Genomic DNA, 26860 nt, shown 5'->3' on the forward strand with positions numbered 1-26860 from the left:
GTATACTGTTTCCGGTATGGACACAAACAAGAACAAAAGAAAAGCATATGACTAAAATTGCCAATATCCGACTGACAGGACCAACCAAAATTAGAAGCAGAGCGAGAGGAATTTGAGCAAATGGGTCCAGAAAAACTTCCATGCTGAAGAAGAAAGCTCTTTCTTGGTTCCAGATTTTTTTGAATTCAGTAACTTCAGAAATTCTTTTCCTTGCCTTCAGAAACTTATAAAAATTAGAAGCTTTATGATATGCTACTTGTATTTAATACAAAGCATCTCAAGCATTGGAGTAAAAGGCATATTAGGAAAACACAAATTTTGATCCTTAATGGCTTGAGATAATCTCAAGTACTATCTTCTTTAAATCCTAACTGTCTCCTGAGTGGAGACCAGACTGCCTCTCCTCTCCCCCCCCCCCCCCCCCCCCCCCCCCCCGTTCTCTATTTCGGTAGATAACACTCTCATCCTCCCTGTCCCGTCTGCGCGCAACCTTGGATTCATCTTTGATTCCGCTCTCTCCTTCTCTGCTCACATTCAGCAGATTGCCAAAACCTGTCGTTTCTTTCTCTATAATATTAACAAAATTCACCCTTTCCTCTCCGAAGACGCTACCAAAACCCTTACCCACACCCTTATCACCTCTTGCCTAGACTACTGCAATTTGCTTCTCGCTGGTCTCCAGCTCAGCCATCTATCTCCTCATCAATCTGTCCAAAACTCTGCTGCGCGTCTTATATTCCGCCAGAGTCGCTATACTCACGTTAGCCCTCTCCTCGAGTCGCTTCACTGGCTCCCTATCCGCTTCCGCATACAGTTCAAACTTCTCCTTTTGACCTACAAGTGCATCCACTCCGCAGCTCCTCAGTACCTTTCCACTCTCATCTCTCCCTACACTCCTCCCCGTGAACTCTGTTCGCTGGGTAAATGTCTCCTGTCGTCCCCCTTCTCCCCCACTGCTAACTCCCGCCTCTGTTCCTTCTATCTCACTGCTCCCTATGCCTGGAATAGACTCAGGCTACGTCAGGCTCAGTCTCTGGCTGTCTTCAAGTCTAGGCTTAAAGCCAACCTCTTTACTACTGCTTTCGACTCCTAACCATGACTCTCTTACTCAACACCCTCACTTATCACCCCTACCACTGCAATTTCCCCACCCCTAGCTGTCTGTTCGTCTGTCCAATTTAGATTGTAAGCTCTGTTGAGCAGGGACTGTCTGTTCATGTTAATTTGTACAGCGCTGCGTAAGTCTAGTAGCGCTATAGAAATGTTTAATAGTAGTAGTAGTAGCAGTAGACCAGACTGCAGTGAAAATCGCCCATTGAGAATTGTCATTACCACGGACCCTGAAGCAGGTCGGGAGAGAAGTACCGAAACCTTGGCCAATGTTGGCCATGGGAAGGAGACTCAGCGATGACAGTTTGAAGACGGTTCGAACACAAAGGTAAGTGTTGATTATTTAAGACTTTTTGGATTAAAGAATTGATAACAACGGAGGTTTTTGTGCCTATGATGACAGTGAGAACTCCTTTAACTAAAAGAGCTGCATAGCCAGAAAGTAGGAGTCTGTTGAGGCTTTTCCTCCATTTCAATACACACTATTTGCTAAGTTGACAATTAGGATCCTAGCTGACGTTCATTTATATTTAGTTGAGATAATCTCAGCCAGCAATAAAACTATCTTGGTAGTTGATATTTCTGGATCAACTCTGAGAAAGTGGCTAACCAAGAATCTATTAAAATATCTGACAAATTCCACATACCATGACGTTTGCCATACAGGCCACTACTACTACTACTTGACATTTCTAGAGCGCTACTAGGGTTACACAGCGATGTACAGTTTAACAAAGAAGGACAGTCCCTGCTCGAAGGAGCTTACAATCTAAAGGACGAAATGTCAAGTTGGGGCAGTCTAGATTTCCTGAACAGAGGTATGGTGGTTAGGTGCTGAAGGCAACATTGAAGAGGTGGGCTTTGAGCAAGGATTTGAAGATGGGCAGGGAAGGGGCCTGGCGTGAGGCGAGACAGAAAGGGCGGAGCCTGGAGTTGGCGGTGGTGGAGAAGGGTACTGACAGTAGGGATTTGTCTTGAGAACGGAGGTTACGGGTAGGAATGTAAGGGGAGATGAGGGTAGAGAGGTAGGGAGGGGCTGCAGATCGAGTGCATTTGTAGGTTAGTAGGAGAAGTTTGAACTGTATGCGGTACCTAATCGGAAGCCAGTGAAGTGACTTGAGGAGAGGGGTGATATGAGTATATCGGTCCAGGCAGAAGATAAGACGTGCAGCAGAGTTCTGAACGGACTGAAAGGGGGATAGATGGCTAAGTGGGAGGCCACCAAACTAAAGTATGGCTGTGGTGAAACAGTAGGTTTCTGTGCCTATGTATTGTTTTGCTGATGACATGTTTTTCTCCTGGTTGGCCAGTAGATGGCATTTTTTTAAAGCTGTACCAGAAGTGAGATTTTTCTTTTTTCCCACCTAACTGTGAGGTAACTAGTCAATCTCAGTTTGGAAGTAGAAAGAGAAAGACCTCTCTGCTGAGAACCTGTGATCAGTTATATTCTGTAACTGGTGAGCAGCTATATTTCCTGTACTTTCCATGCACTATCCAGGTAGTGATAAAATGTTTAGATAGTTTAAATTAATCCTATTTCAATTACCTTTTATTGTGTGCTGTTTTCTCCATCTGTTTTATAGTTCACTGTTCAATATTTTATGAAAATAAAAGTAACTGTTTGTTCGCTCTGCTTCTCTGGACTAAGAATCCTGGTCATTTGTAGTTTGGGTCTGTGGGTGCTTTCTGGAAACTGTGGGACCCCTGGAAGTGTGGCCTCCAGTAACCTAGAAATCACTGGGGATAATTTGAAAGGGAGAGACTCGCCCAGAGGTGGATGTGAAAGGAGGGTGCTAGTGTACAGCACAAACGGCTGGTGCAGATGGACCTGAGCTGTGCTGGGGACAAACCCTCCAGGCGGCCACAGGGTTAGCCCCAGGCGGGTGACAATCATTGATCAAGATATTTGGATTTCATAAAGAGAGTTTAGTAGTACAATCCCAGGGTATACACAAACTTTTATCCAGCCCCACAAGAGACTTATAAAAGTAGTGAAAAAATAGGGTTAGACCTTACTCGAAATGGTAATATCATAGTTACCAATCTCCACAAGGAAAGAGAATTCACCAAAGCTCATTCTAACTGAAGCTACCATGGTTCCTCTACAGAAAGATTATCAGAAAACCAGCAAGCCCCGTGTCTCAATAAGAAAGTTTGATAATATACTCTGAGATCAGGAAAATTGACACCACAACTAGATTTGGGAGCTTTTAATTTGGAAAGGGCAACCTTTAACTGTAACGCATCTTTTCGTTTAAGAAATGAACCAAGACATATCTTCTCAAGAAACCAAATGACTATTCCATACACATTAATAGTTATCTTGCCAGCCACTGTAAAACACAGCATCATACAACTTGTAAATGTAAGTGAATCAATGTAATCTCTAACAAATGTAAGCCACATTGAACTGAAATTAACTTTTGGATAATTGTGGGATACAAGTTAGTCTGATATCCAGAAAACAAAACAAAAATATCCAGAAAACAAAAACAGAAAACTCATTAAATAACTGAGATGAGCTCCATCAGTGAAACTTTCTTATAAAAATGTATGTATATAATGCTTTTTTTTTAATAAGAAAGATTAAAAGTTTCATTAGAAAGCTAATTGACCTATGACGATATCAGTGAATCACTGGGCTGTGACTCAGTGTGAAAAGAGAGTCACTGTTGAGGTGATAAGCTCGCATGCTTTATGTTTAAAATTGAGGTTTAAAATTTTGTTGAAGCAAATGAAGACTTGATGGTCCATCCAGTCTGCTCACCATGGTGGCCAGAGTACTGTGGGAATGCTAATGTCACTGCTGCTAATACTGTTCTTTCATTATTTTACTTGTCTTAAATGATTGATATGTATTCTTTTATGAACATTTCTAGAGCTGTTTGTAAAGACAGGTTAAACATCCAATGAAAGCAGCAACCCGTGGTTTATAAACATCAATTAATTGTTGGTTTTAACCTGCAACCATTTATGCTGCCAAAACTCACCTGCCAGGCTGCAGAACTCACCTTCCACCTTCAATGTTGCTGGAGAAGGATTTGACAGAACTGATGATCATAGACACTTCGGCATCGGTATCAGATCCATCACAGTGTGCTAAACAGGTGGCCCCACAACCTGAAACAGAGGCATGAATCACAAACATCTGGCTCATTCCACTTGCTCACAGTATGTTCAGTCTAGTCAATGTATATTTCTTTGAGTTCCCTCCCTTTTCTGAGAAACCACCTTGAGCAGTCCGAGTCCCCTGATTATCCAAAGGCTACAGAGGAAGCTTTCTATGAGTCCTACAGTCAGGGCCAGTGCAAAGGACCCGGACGCCCTGGGCAAACCTTCAGCATTACCCCTCCCCCCCCACCCACCCAATTAACTTTCAGGACCCTTTAAGCTACATCTCCAATACATCGTGTTTTTATTTTATTTATTTATTTATTAGGACTTACTTATCACCTTTTTGAATTAATTCACTCTAGATGTGTATAGTAAGAATAAATTAAACATGAGCACAGACAATTACAGCAGTAAAAGTATTCAAATAACAATATAAAGTATGGCATAGTATGCTACTTTTTTTTTTTTTATTACATTTGTACCCCGCGCTTTCCCACTCATGGCAGGCTCAATGCGGCTTACATGGGGCAATGGAGGGTTAAGTGACTTGCCCAGAGTCACAAGGAGCTGCCTGTGCCTGAAGTGGGACCAGAGTCCACCACCCTAACCACTAGGCCACTCCTCCACTGTTGCTACTATTTGAGATTCTACATGGAATGTTGCTATTCCACTAGCAACATTCCATGTAGAAGTCGGCCCTTGCAGATCACCAATGTGGCCGCGCAGGCTTCTGCTTCTGTGAGTCTGACGTCCTGCACGTACGTGCAGGACGTCAGACTCACAGAAACAGAAGCCTGCGCAGCCTTCTACATGGAATGTTGCTAGTGGAATAGCAACATTCCATGTAGAATCTCCAATAGTAGCAACATTCCACCTAGAATCTCCAATAGTAGCAACATTCCATGTAGAATGTTGTGGAATAGCAACATTCCATGTAGAATCTCCAATAGTAGCAACATTCCATGTAGAATCTCCAATAGTATCTATTTTATTTTTGCTACATTTGTACCCTGCGCTTTCCCACTCATGGCAGGCTCAATGCGGCTTACATGGGGCAATGGAGGGTTAAGTGACTTGCCCAGAGTCACAAGGAGCTGCCTGGGCCTGAAGTGGGAATCAAACTCAGTTCCTTCAGTTCCCCAGGACCAAAGTCCACCATTCTAACCACTAGGCCACTCCTCCACTTACAACATTAACACAATATGTAATAGAACATTTTAACTGACAGTGTCGGGTATAAGCAAAAGTGGAACATATAGAGAGGTAAGAGGAGTTAGAAAACAGGGTGACTAATTTAAAGAAAGTTGCATATAAGGTCAGAGAGATGGTTAACATATAGATAGGTAAAATGGAGGAAGTGACGTCACCAACTGAGATGGCGGCTTCAGCTGAGTGCTCCGACCAGCCCCGAGAAATCAGTGAGCCTACCGTGTTAACTTAGCGTAAACAGGGCTATCCACTAGAAGCAAATTAAACAGCGTCGTCAGCAAACCAACTTTGAATGAGTTCCAGAGCCTCTGCGATCGATCTGGCGGCGTTTGCTTACTCGGGCCCAGCCATGTGCACGCACACCGACGCCCCGGAGGACCGGCCGCCTGACCCACAGCCAATGCGACCCTCCCAGCGTTCCCCATCCCTGTTTGAGTTGGAGGATGGCCTGAAGCAGGAGGAGACACTGCTATATGAAATTCGTTCATGGTTGATGGAAATAAAATCGGACATTAAAGCAGTGCACACAGATCTCGCAACGCTGGGGGTGGACCTGAGAGGAGCACTTGGTAACTGCGTAGCAGAGGCAGAAGAGCGACTGGACGATCAAGCTGAAACTCTACAGGCGGTATATCAAGTCCCATTTCCCTTCCCTACCCCTGCCCTAGACAAAGGTCATCCCGCCTCTCATTAGGACGCTGGGTACTGAACTTCCTCAAAACCCCTGGCTGCTTTCCCACTGATATATGTTGAAGTATGAACAGTCGAAGAAGAGTTTTAAAGGAACAATAAAAACACCCTTTATTACAAAACAATGAAAAATTCAATTCATAAATGTATGAACACAAAAAGAAAGGCGATCTAGAAAGACAACCTGGTAACAGAAAAAAAAAAAAGAATGAAAAAACAAACACGCTGACAGTAAGGAATCTAGTGAGTTCTGCTGTTTTAAAGCAATAGTGCTAAGAAATTCATAAACTTGCAACCAATGTTGTAGCCTGTAATAACATGCATCTAGAGTCTTTATTTTGCCCTGATGTTTTGACAGTACCTGTGTCCCTTAGCACTACCAAGTGACAAGTGGTTGCATCATCAGAACCAAGTATATAGACAGAGCCTGTTTAAAAGACCAAAAAAGACACTTTAAAACAAATGACAAAAGTTAGATACGGTTATTACAATTTAAAATGTGCTACTTGGTCTGTAATAATTGATGACTCCATTACATTCCCATACATGAACTCAAAAAACCTTTCATGCATTAAGATTTCATATCTAGCACAAGGGGTACAGATTTCTTAAGAGAGCCTCGGACTCTCCAATTACTACCTAGATTTATAAATCTGTACTAAAGCGCATCTTAGATAAAGCAGTATAATCGATATGTTAGTTCATTTTAAAGTTAACAAATAGAAATTTAAAAACAACAACAACAAAAACACACAGAAAATGATACCTTTTTTTATTGGACTAACAATACATTTTTTTTACTAGTTTTTGAAGGCCAGAACCTGCTTCCTCTGGTCAGGACAATGTAAGCAAATGATGACAATATTAGAATGTAGAAGTGTGTGAAGAAGTACGTAGGAAAGGTAGCTTCCTACGTACTTCTTCACACAAAGACTACACAGACTACACAGCAGGGAAGGGATGCGCCTGCAATAGCAAAGCAGGGAGAGGTGGTCTAGGCAGGATAAAAATCCTCAGCCCAGTCCAGTCAGAGAAGAGAAGCTCTCCAGCATACACCTCCACCATGTACACATAAGCTCAGAAGCTCCACTCAAGTAGGCCAAGTTCATCCTGGAACCTTGTTGAAACTAACATTGGAAACTAGGGCCCAGTCTGCCTGACTGTGCTGAACATTGAAAGACTGAACTTTAACTCTAGGACACCCAGACCAGAGATAAGCTGTTTGTGCTGCCTTTTGAGGGACAGTCTACTGCATGCCATGGCCCTGCAGGAAAGAATTCTTGAGCCAAGAATTGGTTTTGTGTTTTATTTCTCCCCACCTGTGAAAGAAACAGGTTACCTATTTCCCTGTAAAAATTAATAAACTGTTTTGTTTTCACCTGTAAAACCACTGTCTGGGTGTGGTTTGTCAAGGTTCTGGGTCCACTCTCGCCCACGCTGCTACAAAGTGAAAAATAAAAGCATTCCAATGACAGTCTCAAAGGGAAAGCGTGTGTGGTGTGTGTGTGTGGGGGGGGGGGGGGGGGAGGGGTTTATTCATAAAAGCACTTCTATGGGCCAGGATGGCACCACAATATGACAACCTTTTCACAGTGGAACTGGAAAAGACATTTTTATATACATATCAGACTGCTGGGTTCTTTTATTAAAACTTAGTATGAGCTAAGTGCCATGTGGCCCATACATATAAAATAGGATGCCTTGTATTTAGCATGCGCTAAATCCTTCAATATACCAGTATAATCAACAACATTTTAATGATTTGGCCTAAGGGAAAAGAGATTCTTCTCTAAAATATTTTATAATTCTTTTAATACATTTGTGAAGAAACAGTGTGTTTTAAGCCTGTAAAATGTATTGGATGTTTTCCTGCATTGATTATGCTCTGAAGTGTATTTCTCCTATTTGGCCAGCAGGTGGGGTTTCTTTGCTGTAAAGCTGTTATAGAGAACTGATGGGTCCTTTTACAAAGGTGCGCTGCAAAATGGCTTGTGGTAGTGAACCAAAGATACTCTTTATTAACTACCACCAACGCAGCACGATGTGGGGACTAATAATCAAAGCATGCAGTTAATGTCCCAAACATCTATATAGAAAGCAGGATTTTTCAACACACTCTCTGGTGCATGGGGATAATCAGATTAACTGCCTCTCACAACCATATGAACAATATTGTTCTATCGCTACAGGCGAAATGGTGTGGTGCAAATCCTCATACAATCCCCTTTCTTGTATTTTATTTATTTTTACATCTTTTGTTTTCCAGAACTGTGCAAATTCGCAAAAGTATATAAATATATTACTTCTTAACATTAACTTATCTTTAAAAGGCAGCAGTTATAGATTGGTGGTCGATGTTGTAGTCTTATTTGCTGTAGTTTCATTGGCTGTCCGGTTCTGACTGAGTATCCATTCAGATTGCTTGTTTATGATCAGTTGTAGCTCGTTTAAATGAAAGGCTCGCGCAGAAACGCCGCAGCCATTTTTGATATGCAGGAGCGTATGCAGGATGAAATGGTAACAATGTTATTGTAATATTAGTAAGTTAGTGTTTGATATTTGAAAGTATGGATATTAAGTTTTGTATGGTTTATGTTGCAGAGAGCCTCTTCCTTGATAATTCATTATGCGAAACTTGGCCATGTCGGCGGGGGTTCCCTGTTATCCTTAAACTGCTGCCTTTTAAAGATAAGTTAATGTTAAGAAGTAATATATTTATATACTTTTGCGAATTTGCACAGTTCTGGAACACAAAAGATGTAAAAATAAATAAAATAGAAGAAAGGGGATTGTATGAGGATTTGCACCACACCATTTCGCCTGTAGAACAATATTGTTCATATGATTGTGAGAGGCAGTTAATCTGATTATCCCCATGCACCAGAGGGTGTGTTGAAAAATCCTGCTTTCTATATAGATGTTTGGGACATTAACTACATGCTTTGTGGTAGTGAAGGCACAGGTTTTAGGCGCGCTGCTCCATTTTTTAGTGCACCTGTAAAAAAAGGCCTTTTTAAAATTTTTGCTGAAAATGGACGTGCGGCAAAATGAAAATTGCTGCATGTCCATTTTGGGTCTGAGACCTTACCGCCAGCCATTGACCTAGCGGTAAAGACTCTTGCGATAACCGGGCGGTAATGACCTATGTGCGCCAAATGTCACTTGGCCCGCATCCGTTACATGCACCTGAAAATAAAAAATATTTTTCAGACACGAACCAAAATAAAATAACCGCAAGAGCCACATGATAGTCAAGCGGTAACTCCATTTTGGCATGTGTTGGGTGCGCATAGACGCTTATGCAGCTTAGTAAAAGGACCCCTGAGTGTTTTTTTCTTTAGTTTGACACAAACAGGAAGCAAGAAGCAGTATATATTTGAAATATTGTTGACTGGGCTCCGATTGGCCCAGGAGCTCATCTCATTTGGACTTTACTGGTTTTCAGTTCAGTCTTAGCCCGGGAGAAAAGAGAGACAGAGCTCTTTGCTAAGGCTCAGTGAATTATACGTCCTGACCTTCCCAGGTACTGTTTAGACAGTATACAGATGTTTAGTTAGCATCATAATTGATCCATATTTGTTACCTGTTATTGTTTGCTATTTGCACTATTTTGTTCCATTTTAAGAGAACAAACATAATTGTTCGCCCTGATTGTCTGGACTGATAAAGAATCCTGATGTTTTGTGTGTTGGGTCTGCGAGTGCTTTCTCGGAACTGTGGGACCACTGTGAGTGTGGCCTCAGTAACCTAGAAATCACTGGGGGATAATTTGAGAGCGGGAGACTCACCCAGAGGCGGTTGTGACCCAGTCGGTGGGAGGAGAGTGCTAGTGTAGAGCACAACTGGCAGGTAGAGCTGTCGTGAGCTGTGCTGGGGATAGACCCTCTAAGTGGCCGTGGGGTGACAATATCCCACCCTTTCATAAGATTCAAAATGGACTACTCCACAAATGATAAAATAAGATGATAAAATATTTTGACATTAATATGACAGGGCTTAATAGAGATCTGGGTTTCCTTTCATGATAAACCATGAAATTATACTGCTTTTGTCACATTCTGATTACCCATCCTCATCTTCATCCCCATTCCACCCCATCTTTACCTTTCCTGTTGAGACCATCACTGGAATGTTTTTATGTTTTACTTATATCTAATATAATAATGGCTGGCTGGCTTCATAACAACCTGATGTCAACAAGCCTCCAGCATTCCCTGCCCTCTCACTGTCCCGCACTCGCGTAAAGATGAAATGATGTCAGAGGAGGGCGGAACAGTGAGAAAGAAGGGAAAGCTGGAGGCAAGCTGACGTCAGGATGTTACGAACACAAGCAAGTGAAGGTAACGGAATACTGGAGGGGACGCAAGCCCAACGGAGGGGAGGCCAGGACAGAGGACAATCTCTGGACATGGAGGGGAGGCCAGAATCCTGGGATACGGAGGGGAGGGCAGGGCAGAGGAGACTCGCTGGACATGGAGGGGATGGGAGGCAAGGGGAGAATCGCGGCACACGGAGGGGACGGCAGGGCAGAGGTGAATCGCTGCACATGGAGGGGAGGTCAGAATCGCGGGACATGGAGGAGAGGGCAGGGGAGAGAGGAGAAATCTCTTAGACAAGAGCCTTCCTACAGCCCGTTTCAGTTTTGACGAAACGGGCATGGTTGCACTAGTATTCCAATATTGTCACCTTTAGCTCATATTGTCCTGACCTTCAAAAAATATATTATGTTAGTCCAATAAAAGTGTTTATTAACTTTTACTTATTACCTAGCATCTGAATGAGCCACATCTCCTGACACACAAGCACACATAATATTAACAGACACCGTGCTGCTTACATAAGAAAGAGTAATTTATTGTTATTGATGAGTATGAATCAGCTGTCCACTGGGGTCCCCCAAGGAAATGAGACGCTGCCTTTCATAATGCAATCCTAGTGGATAAAGTTTCATAAAAAGAAAATTGATGAGTAAGGTACCTACTATCATTAGGAGTTGTCACAGCAAACTCCCTTTGTCGAACATATAAAAAACCTTTGGGCTCCACTGTCCGAGCAGGCTGAGATGTCAAAGCTTTTGCTCTTTCCTGATAAATAATAATAACAAAATCAGATATGAAAATATTTAGGAGAGCGAAAGCACGTTAAAATGTCTGTGGGGAACTGAACTCCAAACTCAATTAAAAGAGAAAGGGGAGCAAAGGGTTCAGTTTCTACCAACTACCTATAATCTATCGTGTGACAAAATACAGCTCATGTAAAATGCTCAACGTATGAACTAAATAAAACCCCGTTGTTTTGTAGAGGGGAAAAAATGTACTATCAACAGGCGTGCAGGCTGTAAAGGCAATCCTGGCAGTGCACAGAGATGATCCGTGTCGGAGAATGAATAATCACCATGCTTCCTGGAAACCGCACCCTAGGCACCGTCCCCGGGCTCCGGTTGGAGAAGCTTGTCTTTGACACTTGCACATTTCACCACGGGCCCGATCTCCCAACTATCGCCCCTTACCTCCAGATGCGAGTGTCTCTGCACTAGCTGCCCTGCAGAAAGCGATAAGTCAATACGCTGATCACCGATGAACAGAGGCATAACTAAGCAGAAGTACAACACAAGCCAGCACCAAACCTCCTTGACAAGCACAATCGCGGAACTTGCTCGCCGCCGGCGACCCCACAGCACTCTGGGAAATATAGTCCAAAGCCTCGCTGCTCTCTCCAGCACTCTGGGGAATGTAGTCCAAAGACTCGTCGTCGCCGCCGGCCAGACGCGACGCACCGCGGTACTTTGGGAAATGTAATCCGAAGTCTCGCGTAGGTGGCTCCCGCGACATTCTGGGAAATGTAGTCTAGAGCCTCGCGGGCGCCTGGCGGCACTGTGACTGTGGGACAGTAAGGGTCGCGTGGAAGTTTGTGTCAGGGAGGAGGCTGTTGGCTGCTCTGCTTTAAGTTTCTTTCTTCTCCTACCTGCCATTGTTGCTACTGAAAACAGGGCCTGAGCGCGGGGGGTTTAGTTCCGGGTCTCTGCATTCACCCTTCCTTTCTGTTTCTCTCAGTATGGCTGCACTTTCGCTTCACGTGCCCTGGCGCAATTGCCGCTCCGCCGCTGTTCTCCCCGTGTGAACCGGACCGCTTGACAGCAGGTAGGTTTCTCGCCATTCTGGGCCTTCCTTCGGGGTTCACTGGCCTGAGGAAGATCTCTAGCTGTCATCTGGCAGAGGAGTGGGGTGAGAAGGCAGGATGGCAAGTACTGAATTTTAGCTCCACCACTAACAGCTTGGGAGGTTATTATGCCCACTACCACCATTTTAATTCTTTTAGTAGGTGACAACAGACGATGACCAATTGGCCCATCCAGTATATGCAGTTCGTTCGTTTATTTACTGTACCGTTTCTAATTGCATTAACAAAACAGAACGGTTTACGTCGTAAAATAGAAATCCATTGATTTGATAGAAAATACCAATAGACATTGGACAACCATTCACAACATACTATATAAGCAAACATATTATTTTTACTGCGCATTTATTCTGCCTATTTGTCCCCTTTTTTTAATCCCAGATTATTATCGAAAGTATTTTGAAACAGATATGTTTTCAAAAGTTTACGAAACTGGACATAGGACTCTTCCAATCTAATAGTTATGTCTATCCATATTGCTAAGAATATATCCAACTGCCGGCCACAGCGTGTGGTCTCCCCCCCCCAATAATATTCACAGCTTTTCCAGAGCACATTTTGTCCTCTTTCCTTAGTGTTCAACGCTCTTATGTGTAGATTAGAATGCAAGATGGCCTGTTCAGTTCACAGCTATCATGCCTACTGCCTTCTCATGTCTAAACTATAGACTTTATAATACAGTGCTTTAAATTGCAGCTCTTACTATAGTGGCTGCTGTTCCCAAACATCCAGCCTCCTCGGACCTTGTGACTTTTCTGATTGGTACTCTTTAATACCACCACCAACTGGGCAATCTCTGAGAAGTTACATTCTACTAGTACCAACCCCGCCAGTATACAGTTGAATTGTGACATGATGTGGAGTTTGTTTTGTATGATTTGTAAATTTGTTTATTTTGTATTTTTTTATTATCTGTTAAGTAGTTGGTTGTTTTGATTATGTATGTTATTGTAATCTGCTAGGAGCATAAGTATTTTAAATAAATATTGTATGGTATACTAATACTGGAGGCACCCCAGCCAGTCAGGTTTTCAGGATATCCACAATGAATATTCATGAGAGAGATTTGCATGTACTTCCTCCAGTACATGCAAATCTCTCTCATGAATATTCATTGTGGATATCTTGAAAACTTGACTGGTTGGGGTGCCTCCAGGACCAGGCTTGGGAACCACTGTCCTAGTGTCATTTTTCTTCCTAGGCAGCTTCTGTACAGCTCAGACACTCCCAGTGAAGAGGAGCCAGCCTGGGACAATGAGGAGCTATGAGGCATATTTTCAAAGCACTTAGCCTTCCAAAGTTCCATAGATTTCTATGGAACTTTGGAAGGCTAAGTGCTTTGAAAATATGCAAACCAACTTCCCCAACCCAGCATTTGATACCGCCACCCACCTAGCTGCTGCCATACCTCCTGTCCCTCTCTGGAGCAGCTTTACGCCTATGTTTACTAAGGTGCGCTATGGGCGCGTTAGTGTTTTTTATGCGCGTAAATGGTTTATGTGCATTAAACGCTAATGCACCCATAGAAATGTTTAAGTGCGTTAGCATTTAACGTACCTTAAATTTAATGGTGCGTTAGAAACTTCGGGTCAGTTGTGAGAATACATGGTCCTCGGTCCTCGGAGAACAGGATTGTGCTAGCATTATTTATTTAAAACATTTCTAGCTTTCCTGTTCCTAGACAGGTTACAATAAAATATATAAAAATCACTAAACAGTGCAAACTTGGCTGCATACTGTCATCAAAGTACAGCACAATGAAAACATCAGGGAAAAAATGCCTGAGTAAACAAGTTAAGTTTTTAGGTGTTTCTTAAAAGTAAGTCTGTAATATTTCTTTGCCGATGAGGCAATTTATCAAGCAGCTCCAGTTTGGAATGACTTACCAATTGTTATAAGATCTCAGTCTGACTATATGTCTTTTTGTTTATATCAATTTCTTATCTTTTTGCTGTTTAAGCATTTGAATTGTATTTATCACTATAGCTGAACTGAAATGGGTTGAATTGTATTTGCGAGAAATAGCTAGCCAACTATGTTGTGATTCCAATCAAAACTGATTTGATCATTTGCGGAATAAAAGTTGCATGTTTCTATTTTTAATAATTTCAGTGGGGTTTTTTTTAACTGCTCCCTGAGCAACATAATTAAGTAGGTTTCTGCTTCCAGTCAGTATCCACTGTGAACCTGGACTGGCCAGTACCGTTCCCTGATTGGACTTAAGCTACATTACATGATGAGTCAGACTCCCAGTTTGTGGAAGACCGTGTGGTTTGCAGAGCCACACTTTTGCTAATAGCTTAAGTGATAAGACTGTTAGCTTAAGGTTAAGCCATCTCTTTCTTTGTTTTTTCTTAAATACAGAAGAAGGTTCAAAATGTTGGCACCGGAGAAAGACTTTATTGTATCACCGCCCAGGAAAACGGTGCGGTTTGGTGGGACAGTAGCAGATGTGTTGGTGAAATACAAACAGGTGAGAGAGCAAAAGCTAGCAGCAGATAAAGGGCATTGTGCATGTATAACCATTTAATTAAAATACAGAATAATTAAGGCTGAGACAAAACTAGATTTTATAAACGGCACCTAAAAAATCAGTGCCGAAAAAAAATAGTTCTTAGCAGTATTCTGTAAACCACACTTAGAGTTCGGTGCGGTTTATAAACTAGCGCTTAGCGCTGGGAACTGTGACATTTAGGCGCAACCATTTACACCAGTGAAAACTTGGTATAAATCCTCATGTCTGAATTAGGCGCGGATCCCACTAATTCTATGACGACACATAAATTTTAGGAACACTCCTGACCCACTCATGCCCCTTTCATGGCCGTGCCCCCTTTTTGGATCTGCGCACTAGAATTTATGTGCACATCTTCATAGAATATGCCTAAAAAGATACGCACACAAATTCTAATTATTTTAAATTATTGCTGATTATTGCTCATTATTGCCCAATTATCAGCACTAGTTGGCTCGTTAAGTTGAGTGCACAAATTGGACGTGCATCCAAATTTGCACACACAACTGAAAGCACCATATATAGAATCTGGGGGATTAAATGTACGCTTACCTGTAAAAGTTCCAGTATTCTGTAAATGTAAACACGTTAAGGCACTCAGTTACAGAACTGCCCTTATAGAGGGCAATTATATAAAAAGCCACCACTTTAGAAACCTGTTCTATAAAGGACAGTAGGCACCTGTTTTCCTTTATAGAATACTGGGATAACTGGGTACGCTTGCATATGTGGTTAGACACAAGCACTTATGCCAGCCATAGAGCTGGTGTAAAGTTTCATGCCTAGATGCTTGCGATATGTGCACGATAGTATTCTATAAATTAACACATATAAATGGAAGTCCCACCCACACTCTGCCTATGTGTACTGTAAAATATGTGCTAGGTAAGATAAGCATGTATTTACCGATTAGAACATACACGCACATATGCTGGCATTCTAGTCATCATCCCTTGGTTCTATATAGCGCGACTTAAGTTGCACGCGCAAATCCAGTTGTATTCCAGATTTGTGCGTGCAACTTAATTAGCTTAAGCCAGTTGACACTGATAATTGAACTTAAGCAATTATTGACACTTAATTGGCATTAGAATTTACGGGCTCAACTGTCTAAGCGTATTCTGCAAAGTGATGTGTGTAAATTCTAAGTTGCGTAGTTGAAAAGGGGGTGAGGAATGGGCAGGTTGTGGGCGATTCTCAAATCTGTGGGCATTGTTATAGAATATACCCGGTCTGCGTCTAATTTAGGCATCAGGATTTACACCAAGTTTTACTTGGCGTAACTGCTCATGATTAAATTTAGTCGTGCAGACGAGCGCTTGGTGTATTCTATAATCTGCATGGAAATTTAGGTGCCATATAATGAATCTAATCCTATTCATTCACCACGTAAATGTTAGCTCCTTATTTATAGAATTACCCACACTTCAGTAATATTCAGCCTCTACACAGATAAATTTGTGTGTTCAAGTGAACCTCACAAATTATATATATAAAATTAGGTCTTCAGTTGTGCAGCTAATATGAATAAGATGACTGAATATTCACATAAAGATATATGGATAACTGATGAATATAGCACCCTTTTGCATAACATAGTAACATAGTAGATGACGGCAGAAAAAGACCTGCACGGTCCATCCAGTCTGCCCAACAAGATAGCTCATATTTGCTGCTTTTTGTGTATACCTTACTTTGATTTGTACCTGTGCTCTTCAGGGCACAGACCGTATAAGTCTGCCCAGCACTATCCCCGCCTCCCAACCACCTGCCCCTCCTCCCAACCACCGGCTCTGGCACAGACCGTATAAGTCTGCCCAGCACTATCCTCACCTCCCAACCATCAGCCCTGCCTCCCAACCACCGGCTCTGGCACAGACCGTACAAGTCTGTCCAGCACTATCCCCACCTCCCAACCACCAGTCCCGCTGCCCACCACTGGCTCTGGCACAGACCGTACAAGTCTGTCCAGCACTATCCCTGCCTCCCAACCACCAGCCCCGTCTGTCAGCCCAACAGTTTAGGTTTTTAAAAATTAAATTAATTAAACTAGTGTTTTGCTGGCTTTATTGTCTTATGGAATGGATGGGGTGGAATTTGTATTGTCAGCAGTGCTCTTGAATTCATATGCTCTGTAACTTTGTATACTTTCTTCATATTTTTATCCCTTTACATCCTCCTTTGTTTTGTTTCCTTCCCATGTTGTTCCCAAGAGAGCCTACTAAGGCAATCTGGGTCCCCTTATCAGTCTGAGGCCCTTAGAGGCATCAGTTTCAAGATGTACCCTCCACACAGTTTGTCAGCTGGCAGCTATCTTCCCAACCCATCTCCCACCAATCTAGAATCTCTACCTTTGCCATCTTGGGCCAGAGAAAGTCACAATCATGCCCGTTCAGGAATTCTAGACTGAGATCTAGCGCATTGCCGTTATTTGCCACAGTCTGAGACTGTTCATATTTCCAACTTCTTTATTTCACATTGTTTTGGAATTCTGACTAGGATGTGAACTCATACTTATTGAGCTGTAGGCCATGGGGCTCATTTTCAAAGCACTTAGCCTTACAAAGTTCCATAGATTTCAATGTAACTTGGTAAGTCTAAGTGCTTTGAAAATACGCCTCCATGTGTTCTAGTTTGTGCAGGTGTCATTCTTTTGTAATCTTTGTTTATGCACATATAAGGACTTTTTTTTAACCAAATTGCCCCAGTGTTACATGTATAAAAGTAAGTGCAATTACTTGTGTTTCTTAACATGCTTTTGCTTGACCCATGTATAATGTAACCATGTTCTGGGGCAGAGCACAGGCGGAGTTGCAATTTGTGCACACATCCAGGCAAACGTTTAAGCCTGGAGTATGCATAATTGTCAGCAGCTTCAATCTATTCACAATCTCTGCCAGTTTATTCTTAGTACTAGCCGTTAAGCCCGTTAAAACGGGCGAGATTTCCAGCTACCCTCCTCGCCGCCGGGCCCCCTGCACTGACCTGACAGCGCCTCTCACCTCCATGTGAAAGCGCTGCAGGCAGCAGCAGATCACTGTGCTGCTGCCTGCAGTGCTTCCACACGGAGGTGAGAGGCGCTGTCAGGTCAGTGCAGGGGGCCCAATACGGAGGGGGGCGGGGATTGGGGGGGAGGGACAGTGGAGGTTGGTGAGCGCGAAGTTCATTTCCAGGCTCCAGCGGCTGTGTCCGACACTCCGACTCCGTTTCCCTCTCTGTTCCGCCCTCTGACGTCATCACATCTTGACGCGAAGGCGGGACAGAGAGGGAAGTCTCTACTGCGCATTTGCAGGTGAGTCGGTCACTTGCCATTTATATGTTTGATTTTATAAAGATGTTATAAAATAGGCTAAAAATAACATCACCTTCACACATAAAATTACATCCTGTATGAATACATGAGCAAACTGCAGGGAGCTGAGAAGGCAAGAAAAAGCATGATTGTTTTAAATGAAATCCAGCTTCACTCTTGTAAGTAATTTTTTATACCTGCACTCAGTCAGCCTATTGTAGATGTATTTATCCTCATGACGTCTGTTGTGGTCAAAACCAGTTTTTCACCAAAGTTATTTCACAGAGTAGAAATAAACCACAGTAGAGCACACGCTGGCTAGTAACCAGTATGAATCCATGGTTGTGAAGCAGGAATCTGGGGAAAAAAGGGACTTTTTTTTTTTTCATGTAAACTTTGTATTTTTATGGCACAAATACGGTGTTATGGATGAAGTGAGAGATTTCTTTGGGGGCTTTCATTAATTCTAACCTTTCTTTTTTTCTTAATTTTGAAGGGTGATATCAATGACTATGAGTTATTGAAACATCAGTTGTTAGATCCAGACATAAAGGTAAAAAAAAAAATCCAAACTGTATTTGATGTGAAATGTATCACGCACATATTATTTTCTTGGTTGCTGTTTGAAAATTAACATAAATGTGGCGTTTTCTGCAGTGCAAAGGAAAGCGCAGAAAGGAGGAGAAACCCCTCATGGATTCTTCTGGAAACTAGAGCAGAGAGGAGATACACCAAAAGAGACAAGGGACACAAGAGCATTATACTCTAGGGAGATCCTTTATTAAACAAAGTCTACGATAAAGTACACAGATGGCACAGGGATCAGACTCGACACAGCTGTGTTTTGTTTTGGCAGTAAAGTCTGCGTCAGGAGTCAAAAGATCCGAAAATTATAACCTTTGACTCAGAGCTGGAAGCACAAACGCCTAAGTGCTGCTTCATTGGTTGCTGCTTGTGAAGATGTATAAATGGCTGTTTACATGTGTGGAGGTTATATTTTTTGGATCTTTTGACTCCTGATGCAGAGTTTACTGCTGAAACGCAGCTGTGTCAAGTCTGATGCCTGTGCCATCTACATGGTTTTGGGGTAGTCGGTAAGGCTGGAATGCTATCTGAGGGTGTTTCACATTATACACTTTTCAGACAGTATTCCTCTGTCCTAGAGGTAATACCTAACCAGTTGAATTTTCAGGACAGCCACCAGGAACATGTTTGAGAGATACTTGGGTTTCAATGAATGTGACTATTTTGCTCCACAAACAAATCATATCAACAACCAAAAACCCATCCTCATGTCCCAATATGTTGTAGCATGAGCATTAATCCTGCATCACTCAATAGCTGTTATTAAAAGGACTTCATCTATCAAGCCACACTACTACCGCTTCGGTGAACTGTTGATAAATAGCTCATCAAGATAATCATCTGTCCCAAAGTCATTAATGCAGTGTACTAATTATTATTTTTAACAATGCAGTTTAAAGTGTACCTATCCAGTCGTCATAATCCTGCTCTGGACTCGGGGCACTAAAATGAGTCCTGACTCAAGTTACATTTCACTTTGAGACCTGCATTGAATATAATGGCAACTCCAAATGTCCCAAAGTCCACTCTTAATGGCAAAGCTTATTAACATTTACAAGGAAGTTCTGTACTATGTCTTAGGGCAGGCCAAGTTCAAAAAGAACGGAGAACAAGGCATTAGCAGGCATATTTGTTATGGGTATCCTGAAAACTTGACTGGTAAGGTCAGAAAACATTGGACAGTAGGACTGAGATTAGGGGCCAGGCATGCACTAAGAAAATCCCTATTCCCTCTAGGCAGTGTTCTACGAGCCTCTTCAGAAATGATTGGTTCCCAGGCTTTGCAGGAGGTTAATATACAGGAAACAGCCCCAGATTCTGGAGAAAATGGCTTTCAATGGGAATTTTTTCTTCTTTTAAGTGCATTTGTGTTGGAGCATTTCAGCCTGACTGACTTTTCAACTGACGTGGTGCAGAAATATGCATCACATTTTATTAGCTCTTGTTGCTTGTATTTTCTTGAAATTGGAGTGCCCTCACCCCCGAGCCCTTCACTGAATTGTCAGGTACTGCCCCTCGTACCCTCCACATGCATGCCAACTTCAGTTTGATTAATTCACTGGCAAAAAATATTTCAAATTTTTGTCCATTCGAGACCGGAGACAGAGGAAGGTGGTTTCCTTCCTTAAACCAGAGGTTCTCAACTGATGTGGTACAAAAAATGCGACTGCCTGCACAGGGAATATGGGAACAGGTCACAGCCGCTGCCGATAGACGGCTTCTTTCCGCTCCTCCCCACCTTCCACCATGTTATGGCTTTCCACCAGCAGGGAGAATCAGTAAACAGTGCTCTTTTGCTTGGTGCCATTTTCTCAGATTAGATCTCACAAAACTGAGTTGTCATGTGATTTCAGTTTCAGAAAGAAAGCTGGCATAGGATGTGGAGGCAAAGAGAACTGCTTGTTAACTCCCCCTGCTGGCGGTATGCTTTCCAGAAGACTGAAACAAAGGTGGTGATGCCAGGCGAGAAAGGAAGAGAGGGTGCTGATGTCAGGGGAAGGAAAAATGATGATTCAAGGAGGAGTAGCAATGGTGGAGGGAGGAAGTGGGAGGGTGATGTGCCACAACAAAGTGGAGCCAATACCTGGTGTGTCATGGCCCAAAGAATTTGAGATCTGCTAACCTAAATTGGCATCAGAAGAGAGAATGTCTTGCTTGTGACCCAGATTATTTTAACATTTTCAGGGAGCAGAAATATAAGGTCAGATGTATTCAACATCAGGTGGGAGAAATCCACAGGCATATCTAGGCAAGAGCTCATCCTTGAATAAGTGGAATGATATGTAGAAGAGCACTTGGAGGTGCTAAAAAGCGTGAAATGTGCTTAAAAACTTTGGATAATGTTGTTAACACTTTTGTTTCAACTGTTTGTATCTTACATGCTTTCTTTAAGGACGCCCAGATAATAAACTGGTTGCATGAATTCCGTGTTTCGGTTATGTACCTGACGAAAGACTTTGAGCAATTAGTCAACATTGTCCTTGTAAGTATATAAGCCCACTCATACAGTTCTTTAAATATCTTTGCAGTTCAAATCAGGGTTGAATCACTTTTTCAAAAAAACATAGGCATCAACCAAAATTCTTAGGCACCAGGAGGAGACTTCTTTATAGCTTTTGTTTGTTTGTTTTAATCTCATGGGTTTATTTTTCTTGTTATGCATATTTTTCTTTGGGATATATACAATATATTTTTTGTGCTTTCTCCCCCTCCCCCTTCAGCCTTCCTCCTTTCTTTTGCAACCCAATGACCACTCCTCACTGTGGCCCCACCAGCAGTTGCTTTTTCTCCCAACCCCAGTCATTACTTCTCCTACCCTGGCAGCCATTATACCTCAGTTCAGCCCCAAAAACCCCCTTACCCCAACTGCCAACTTTCCTCTTTCTGGTTCTGATGGGCTACTGCTCCTCTTTCCTGGCCCTCCCCATCTGGTGCCTGATCACATTTTAAAGAATTGAAATGCCATTTCCTTTGTACTAGCAGCAGACAGATACATAAGTACATAAGTAATGCCATACTGGGAAAAGACCAAGGGTCCATCGAGCCCAGCATCCTGTCCACGACAGCGGCCAATCCAGGCCAAGGGCACCTGGCAAGCTTCCCAAATGTACAAACATTCTGTACATGTTATTCCTGGAATTGTGGATTTTTCCCAAGTCCGTTTAGTAGCGGTTTATGGACTTGTCCTTTAGGAAACCGGCCAACCCCTTTTTAAACTCTGCTAAGCTAACCGCCTTCACCACTTTCTCCAGCAACAAATTCCAGAGTTAATTATACGTTGGGTGAAGAAAAGTTTTCTCCGATTTGTTTTAAATTTACTACACTGTAGTTTCATCGCATGCCCCCTAGTCCTAGTATTTTTGGAAAGCGTAAACAGACGCTTCACATCCACCTGTTCCACTCCACTCATTATTTTATATACCTCTATCATGTCTCCCCTCAGCCGTCTCTTCTCCAAGCTGAATAGCCCTAGCCTTCTAGCAATACCACTAGACAGGTTCCTGATAAGTTGCTGCTAAGTGAATCTGTTGCTTGTATTTCTATATCTTTACTACTGTATCACAGTTTTAATCAACTATCAGCTAGTATGGTATGATCCTAAGATGTAGATGTTTTTTGGGAAAAGGGATTAAAACACTGTCTAAAGAAATGCAACTCGGCAATCACATTTTATTTTCTTGGGAATTGCCTGATTCCTGTTTGATGGACAAGACCCTGACGCTACTTGTTGATTATTATATTTCAGAAGATGCCTTGGCTAAGGAGAAGCAAAGCTGTTGTGGAGGAATACTTGTCTTTTCTAGGGAATCTGGTATCTGCACAGACGATCTATCTTCGACCCTGTCTCAGTATGATTGTCTCAAATTTTACACCTCGTAAGTTTTTTTTTTTTCCTACTTCTCCAATGCTGGAATTCTGTGTTCAAATGATAATTAAACCAGATGTTTTGGACTTTAAATTCTTGCTATAATGTAGAATATTGGCTGCAAAAATGTTAGCTTGTATGTGCTTGATGTATTTAGCATTTTATTTTTATGGTTTTAAGTGTCAGAATTGTTTGTAGGCTGTGATGACTTTAATTGGACTATCATATGAGCATAATATCATAAGGTACTTTCAAGACTTTATTTGAAGTCTCAATAAAGGATTATAAGAATCCATTTTTCTCCAGGATTAATACAGCTACTAAAAATCTATAACTAATTCAATAATATATATTGCACAATTTTATGTATATTTTATGCTTGTGTATTATACGCTCAGCTTGGTCACTTGTACAAAGTACTTGCAGGAATAACATTTCTTTATCGTCTGCTCCAGACCGTTCCCAACTATCATGGAACTTAACAGAAGAATAAAACAAAATTTAAAAAAACAAAACAGACGATGAGAGATTCCAGGGGTACAGGAACCAAACAGGCCCAGACCCCTTAGTGTTCTTTCCTGTCTATTACAGTGGATCTCTCACCATCTGTATTGTTTTGTTTATTTTACTCTTCTGTTAAGTTCCACAGTAGTCATGAATGGTCTAGAGATACTCAAGGAAAGCAAATTAGCAGGTAAGACCTTTAATACTCTACTACTTAATGAGTGACTTGGAAGAGGAGAGTGATTTCACATAGGAAAATATACACACAGAAACAAAAAAAAAAGTTTTAACAGTTTGTTTAAATCATTTTTATTGTGCTCAAGATAATGACCTTGTACAATTATAAATTACATTGCCAAATGTACATAAGTCTTTGTACAAACATTTTGCTGATGAAAAACAAAAACTGTTTATAACAAAGTAAGTTATTTTTATAACAAAAAGTCACCTTACTTTCTAACTCTTCCTACTTTCTTACCTATCTATATGTTACATCTTTGATTTACCCTTCACTATCAATTATAATGTTCTATTACGTATTCTGTTGACATTGTACGTAGTATACCATGCCATACTTTGTGTTGTTTTTGAATATTTTTACTGCTGTAATTGTCTGTTGCTCATGTTTGATCTATTCTTACTGTACGCCGACTTGAGTGAATTCCTTCAAAAAGGCGGTAAATAAATCCTAATAAATAAACAAAGCCATCATACTTAAATTTAGCCCTAGTTATTCCTTCCGGTTAGCCCATTACAATATATGCAATCAGAAATTAACATCAATTTATTTTTTGTTTTTTCTCTTTGGTTTCTTGAAGTTATGTAGAGTTAAAGATGATTAAGTGAACCATGAATGCTATTTATTTATTTATTTGTTGCATTTGTATCCCACATTTTCCCACCTGTTTGCAGGCTCAATGTGGCTTACAATGTTCCGTTATGGCAGTCACCATTCCAGAGTGAAAGATTACAAATTGGTGTTACATTGAGAACATGTTGCTATTGCTGAATGCGATCATTTTAAGTAACTCTGCTAAAAATGCTAAGATATTAGAAGCTGGGTCAGGAGTGTCATGGAATTGCTTTAGTTTTGGAATGTCTTTCCTATACCTTGATTAAGTCTGTAGTGATTTTTGATAGTCTGCTTTGAAAGGATATGCTTGTGAGTAAACAGAGCTAATGTTGTTTCATGTTTTATTTTTTCCTAACAGCTCGAGTAATCATAAGGGAAGGTGATGTGGATATTTCAGATTCTGAAGATGAGGATGAAAGTAGGTGTTAATGTGTAATATGTGTCAAGTGATTAATCGGAATGTTTGCAGTGGAGGAGCGTGCAAATGATATGAATTAAAAAAATGTTAGCATGACAAACAGACCTGAGAGTGTTTGTGAAGCAACCCTCCAAACAATTTGTCAACTTCCCTCCCCCCCCCAATAACCAAATGTGATTCTGACAACTAGGTGTGAACAGTATTAACAAATGGATTTCTGGGCCATATGCTGACATAAATTATTTGACTTAAATGATTGTATGTATGATATAGAAAGAGTGGCTTTTTGATCTGTTCATTGTAGTGAAACAGCTGTTGGAGGGCAGGTATCTTCTAGGCAGCTTTGTTATTAGTTGCCTTCATAAATAGCTATTTTCTGATTGGACACACCTTGCTGCACCTTATGGCTAGAAGCAGGAGAAGATGCTCCTTTCCACAGGGTTTTAATTATAGGTTCTTCAGCATAAACAGCATATTTGTGAGAAACAGAACGTGATGACAGCAGAGAATGTCCGGCTGAAAGCATTTTTACTTCTTAGCTTCTCTGGCCTTAGGCTGAGTACAGTCTTCCCAGTTCTGAAAGTCTATGTCAAGTTGTTGTGGAAAGAGCTGCCTTGGCCAGTTCTTGTTATTCTTTTCATTCTCTTACTATAAGTATTATCCTGATCACTTTATTACAGATCTGCCTGAAAATTTTGATACCTGTCACACAGCATTGCAAATAGTGGCAAGATACGTGCCTTCGTAAGTATTCCTCCATAAAGCTTTTGCTGTCGGGTTTATAGTTTTTCAGAACTGAAAGGGAAAGGGCGATGAGTTCATGGAATGGCCTCCCGGTGGAAGTGGTGGAGACGAAAACAGTATCTTGGGACAAGTACATAGGATCTCTAAGGGAGTGATAGGGAGAGTAGATGGCATGTGTGAGCGGACTGGATAGTTGATATGGTCTTTACCTGCCTACATTTTTCTATGTTTCAATGTATTGAAGCTTTCGGCCTTCATATGCTTTTTCTTTCTTCCACTTCAATTAAGAGATGACAGAAGGAAGTGGGGCCAGACAAAGTGTATATATTTTTATTTCATGTTGGTGTTCCTTGAGGCTGGCTTTATGGCTTGGATGTAACACTGTGTGCTCTGACACAGGAGACTTGCCTTTGGGTTGTGTCCCAAAACGTCTAGCCACCCGCCTGAGGTTACTCCACTGCCACTTAGAGGATCTATTCCCAGCACAGCTGAGGTCTGCCTGCACCTGCCGCTTGTGCTCTACACTAGCACCCTCCTCTCACCAACTGGTTCATAACCGCTTCTGGGTGAGTCTTCTGCTCTCCAGTTTATCCCCAGTGATTTCTAGGTTGCAGGGGCCACGCTCCCAGTGGTCCCACAGTTCCCAGAAAGTGCTCACAGACCCAACACAAACCACCAGGATTCTTTATCAGTCTAGGCAAACAGGGCGAACAAACAATTATGTTTATTCTCTTAAAAATATTGAACAGTGGAAAGGTGACTTGGGTGCAGTTCCTACTGGTAGAGTTACTGCTCTTGGAGGGTCTTGGAGATTTCCCCTCCAGTCAGGAAATCTACCTTCTGCAGGATCCTGTGTTTGTCACTTTCCCTCTGTCCCCTGAACTGAGGATACCATATGGTTTGGTAGACAGTGGAACACCATCGACACTTCCTGTTTCTCTGTTCTGGAGGTGTAACCTAATATTAAACTTTTCATGGCTTCTTCTACCATATTAGAAGAGCTCTGAAATGTTATTTATTTTCTAAAACCATAAAGGGATGACATATGCTTCAGTTCTTGTGGCAGTTTGTTCCATTCCCTCATAGCCACCTGGCTAAAAGCTCTCCTTCCCCATAAAGCAGTAGGCTGAGAACCAGGGAAGCTTGGTTCTTATCCTGCTGTGGCTGCTTGTGATCTTAGGCAAATCACTTTACCCTTCATTGCCTCAGGTACAAACTTAGCTTATAAGCCCTTCAGGGACAGGAAAATACCTAGTATTTTTAAATGTAAACTTGCCTTGAGCTAAAAGGCAGTGAAGATATATTTCACCCTTTTGGGAAATGCCCATATATTCCTTTTCTCTGTGACTGGTTATATTGTTCAGGCGACTGTTTTTCAAATAGCTCATGTAGTGTCTGAATTGACTTAATAGAGGAAAAAGAAAACTTTCAGTTTTTTTGAAAACTTAGAAACTTTTTGTACATGTTACAGATGTGGTATGAGAGAGGAAGCTGGTTTACCTGGGATATGGTGTGGGATTTAGGTTTGGTTAGATTTTTTTTCTTTCAAGTGCATTAAAATGTGAAAAAAGAGTATGATTTACTTCTAAGTACCATTGTTTGGTGGTATAGTCCACCACAGGTAGAAGAGAAGCAGTTTGGAGTGGAAGAGTAACCTAATGGTTAGTGTAGTGAGTTGTGATCCTGGGGAACTGGGTTCAATTCCCATTTGCAGCTCCTTGTAACCTTGAGCAAGTCACTTAATCCTCCATTGCCTCAGGTACAAAACCTTAGATTGTGAG

The 26860-nt window shown here is 41.7% G+C and overlaps 2 protein-coding genes across 3 annotated transcripts in view; one reads left to right on the forward strand and one right to left on the reverse strand.

The window, feature by feature from the left end:
* NTAN1 (N-terminal asparagine amidase) overlaps nt 1-12120 on the reverse strand; it is a 44198-nt gene extending 32078 nt beyond the window's left edge. The window contains exons 1-4 of one of the 2 annotated variants that reach the window (XM_030211085.1): nt 11633-12120; nt 11105-11207; nt 6485-6550; nt 4122-4230 (exon numbers count right to left, since the gene is read on the reverse strand). In XM_030211085.1, coding sequence (XP_030066945.1) covers nt 4122-4230; nt 6485-6550; nt 11105-11207; nt 11633-12094 — 740 coding nt within the window. In that variant the 5' untranslated portion in view covers nt 12095-12120. The remainder of the gene's footprint in view (nt 1-4121; nt 4231-6484; nt 6551-11104; nt 11208-11632) is intronic. The other variant, XM_030211086.1, reaches the window with a different exon arrangement.
* Nucleotides 12121-12175: 55 nt separating this feature from the next.
* Nucleotides 12176-26860, forward strand: part of RRN3 (RRN3 homolog, RNA polymerase I transcription factor) — a 50536-nt gene continuing 35851 nt past the window's right edge. Inside the window, exons 1-7 of the mRNA XM_030211084.1 lie at nt 12176-12263; nt 14668-14776; nt 18607-18663; nt 21088-21177; nt 22441-22570; nt 24276-24335; nt 25016-25079. Coding sequence (XP_030066944.1) covers nt 14681-14776; nt 18607-18663; nt 21088-21177; nt 22441-22570; nt 24276-24335; nt 25016-25079 — 497 coding nt within the window. The 5' untranslated portion in view covers nt 12176-12263; nt 14668-14680. The remainder of the gene's footprint in view (nt 12264-14667; nt 14777-18606; nt 18664-21087; nt 21178-22440; nt 22571-24275; nt 24336-25015; nt 25080-26860) is intronic.

The sequence above is a fragment of the Microcaecilia unicolor genome, chromosome 8 (assembly GCF_901765095.1).
Source record: "Microcaecilia unicolor chromosome 8, aMicUni1.1, whole genome shotgun sequence".
Taxonomy (NCBI): Eukaryota; Metazoa; Chordata; class Amphibia; order Gymnophiona; family Siphonopidae; genus Microcaecilia; species Microcaecilia unicolor.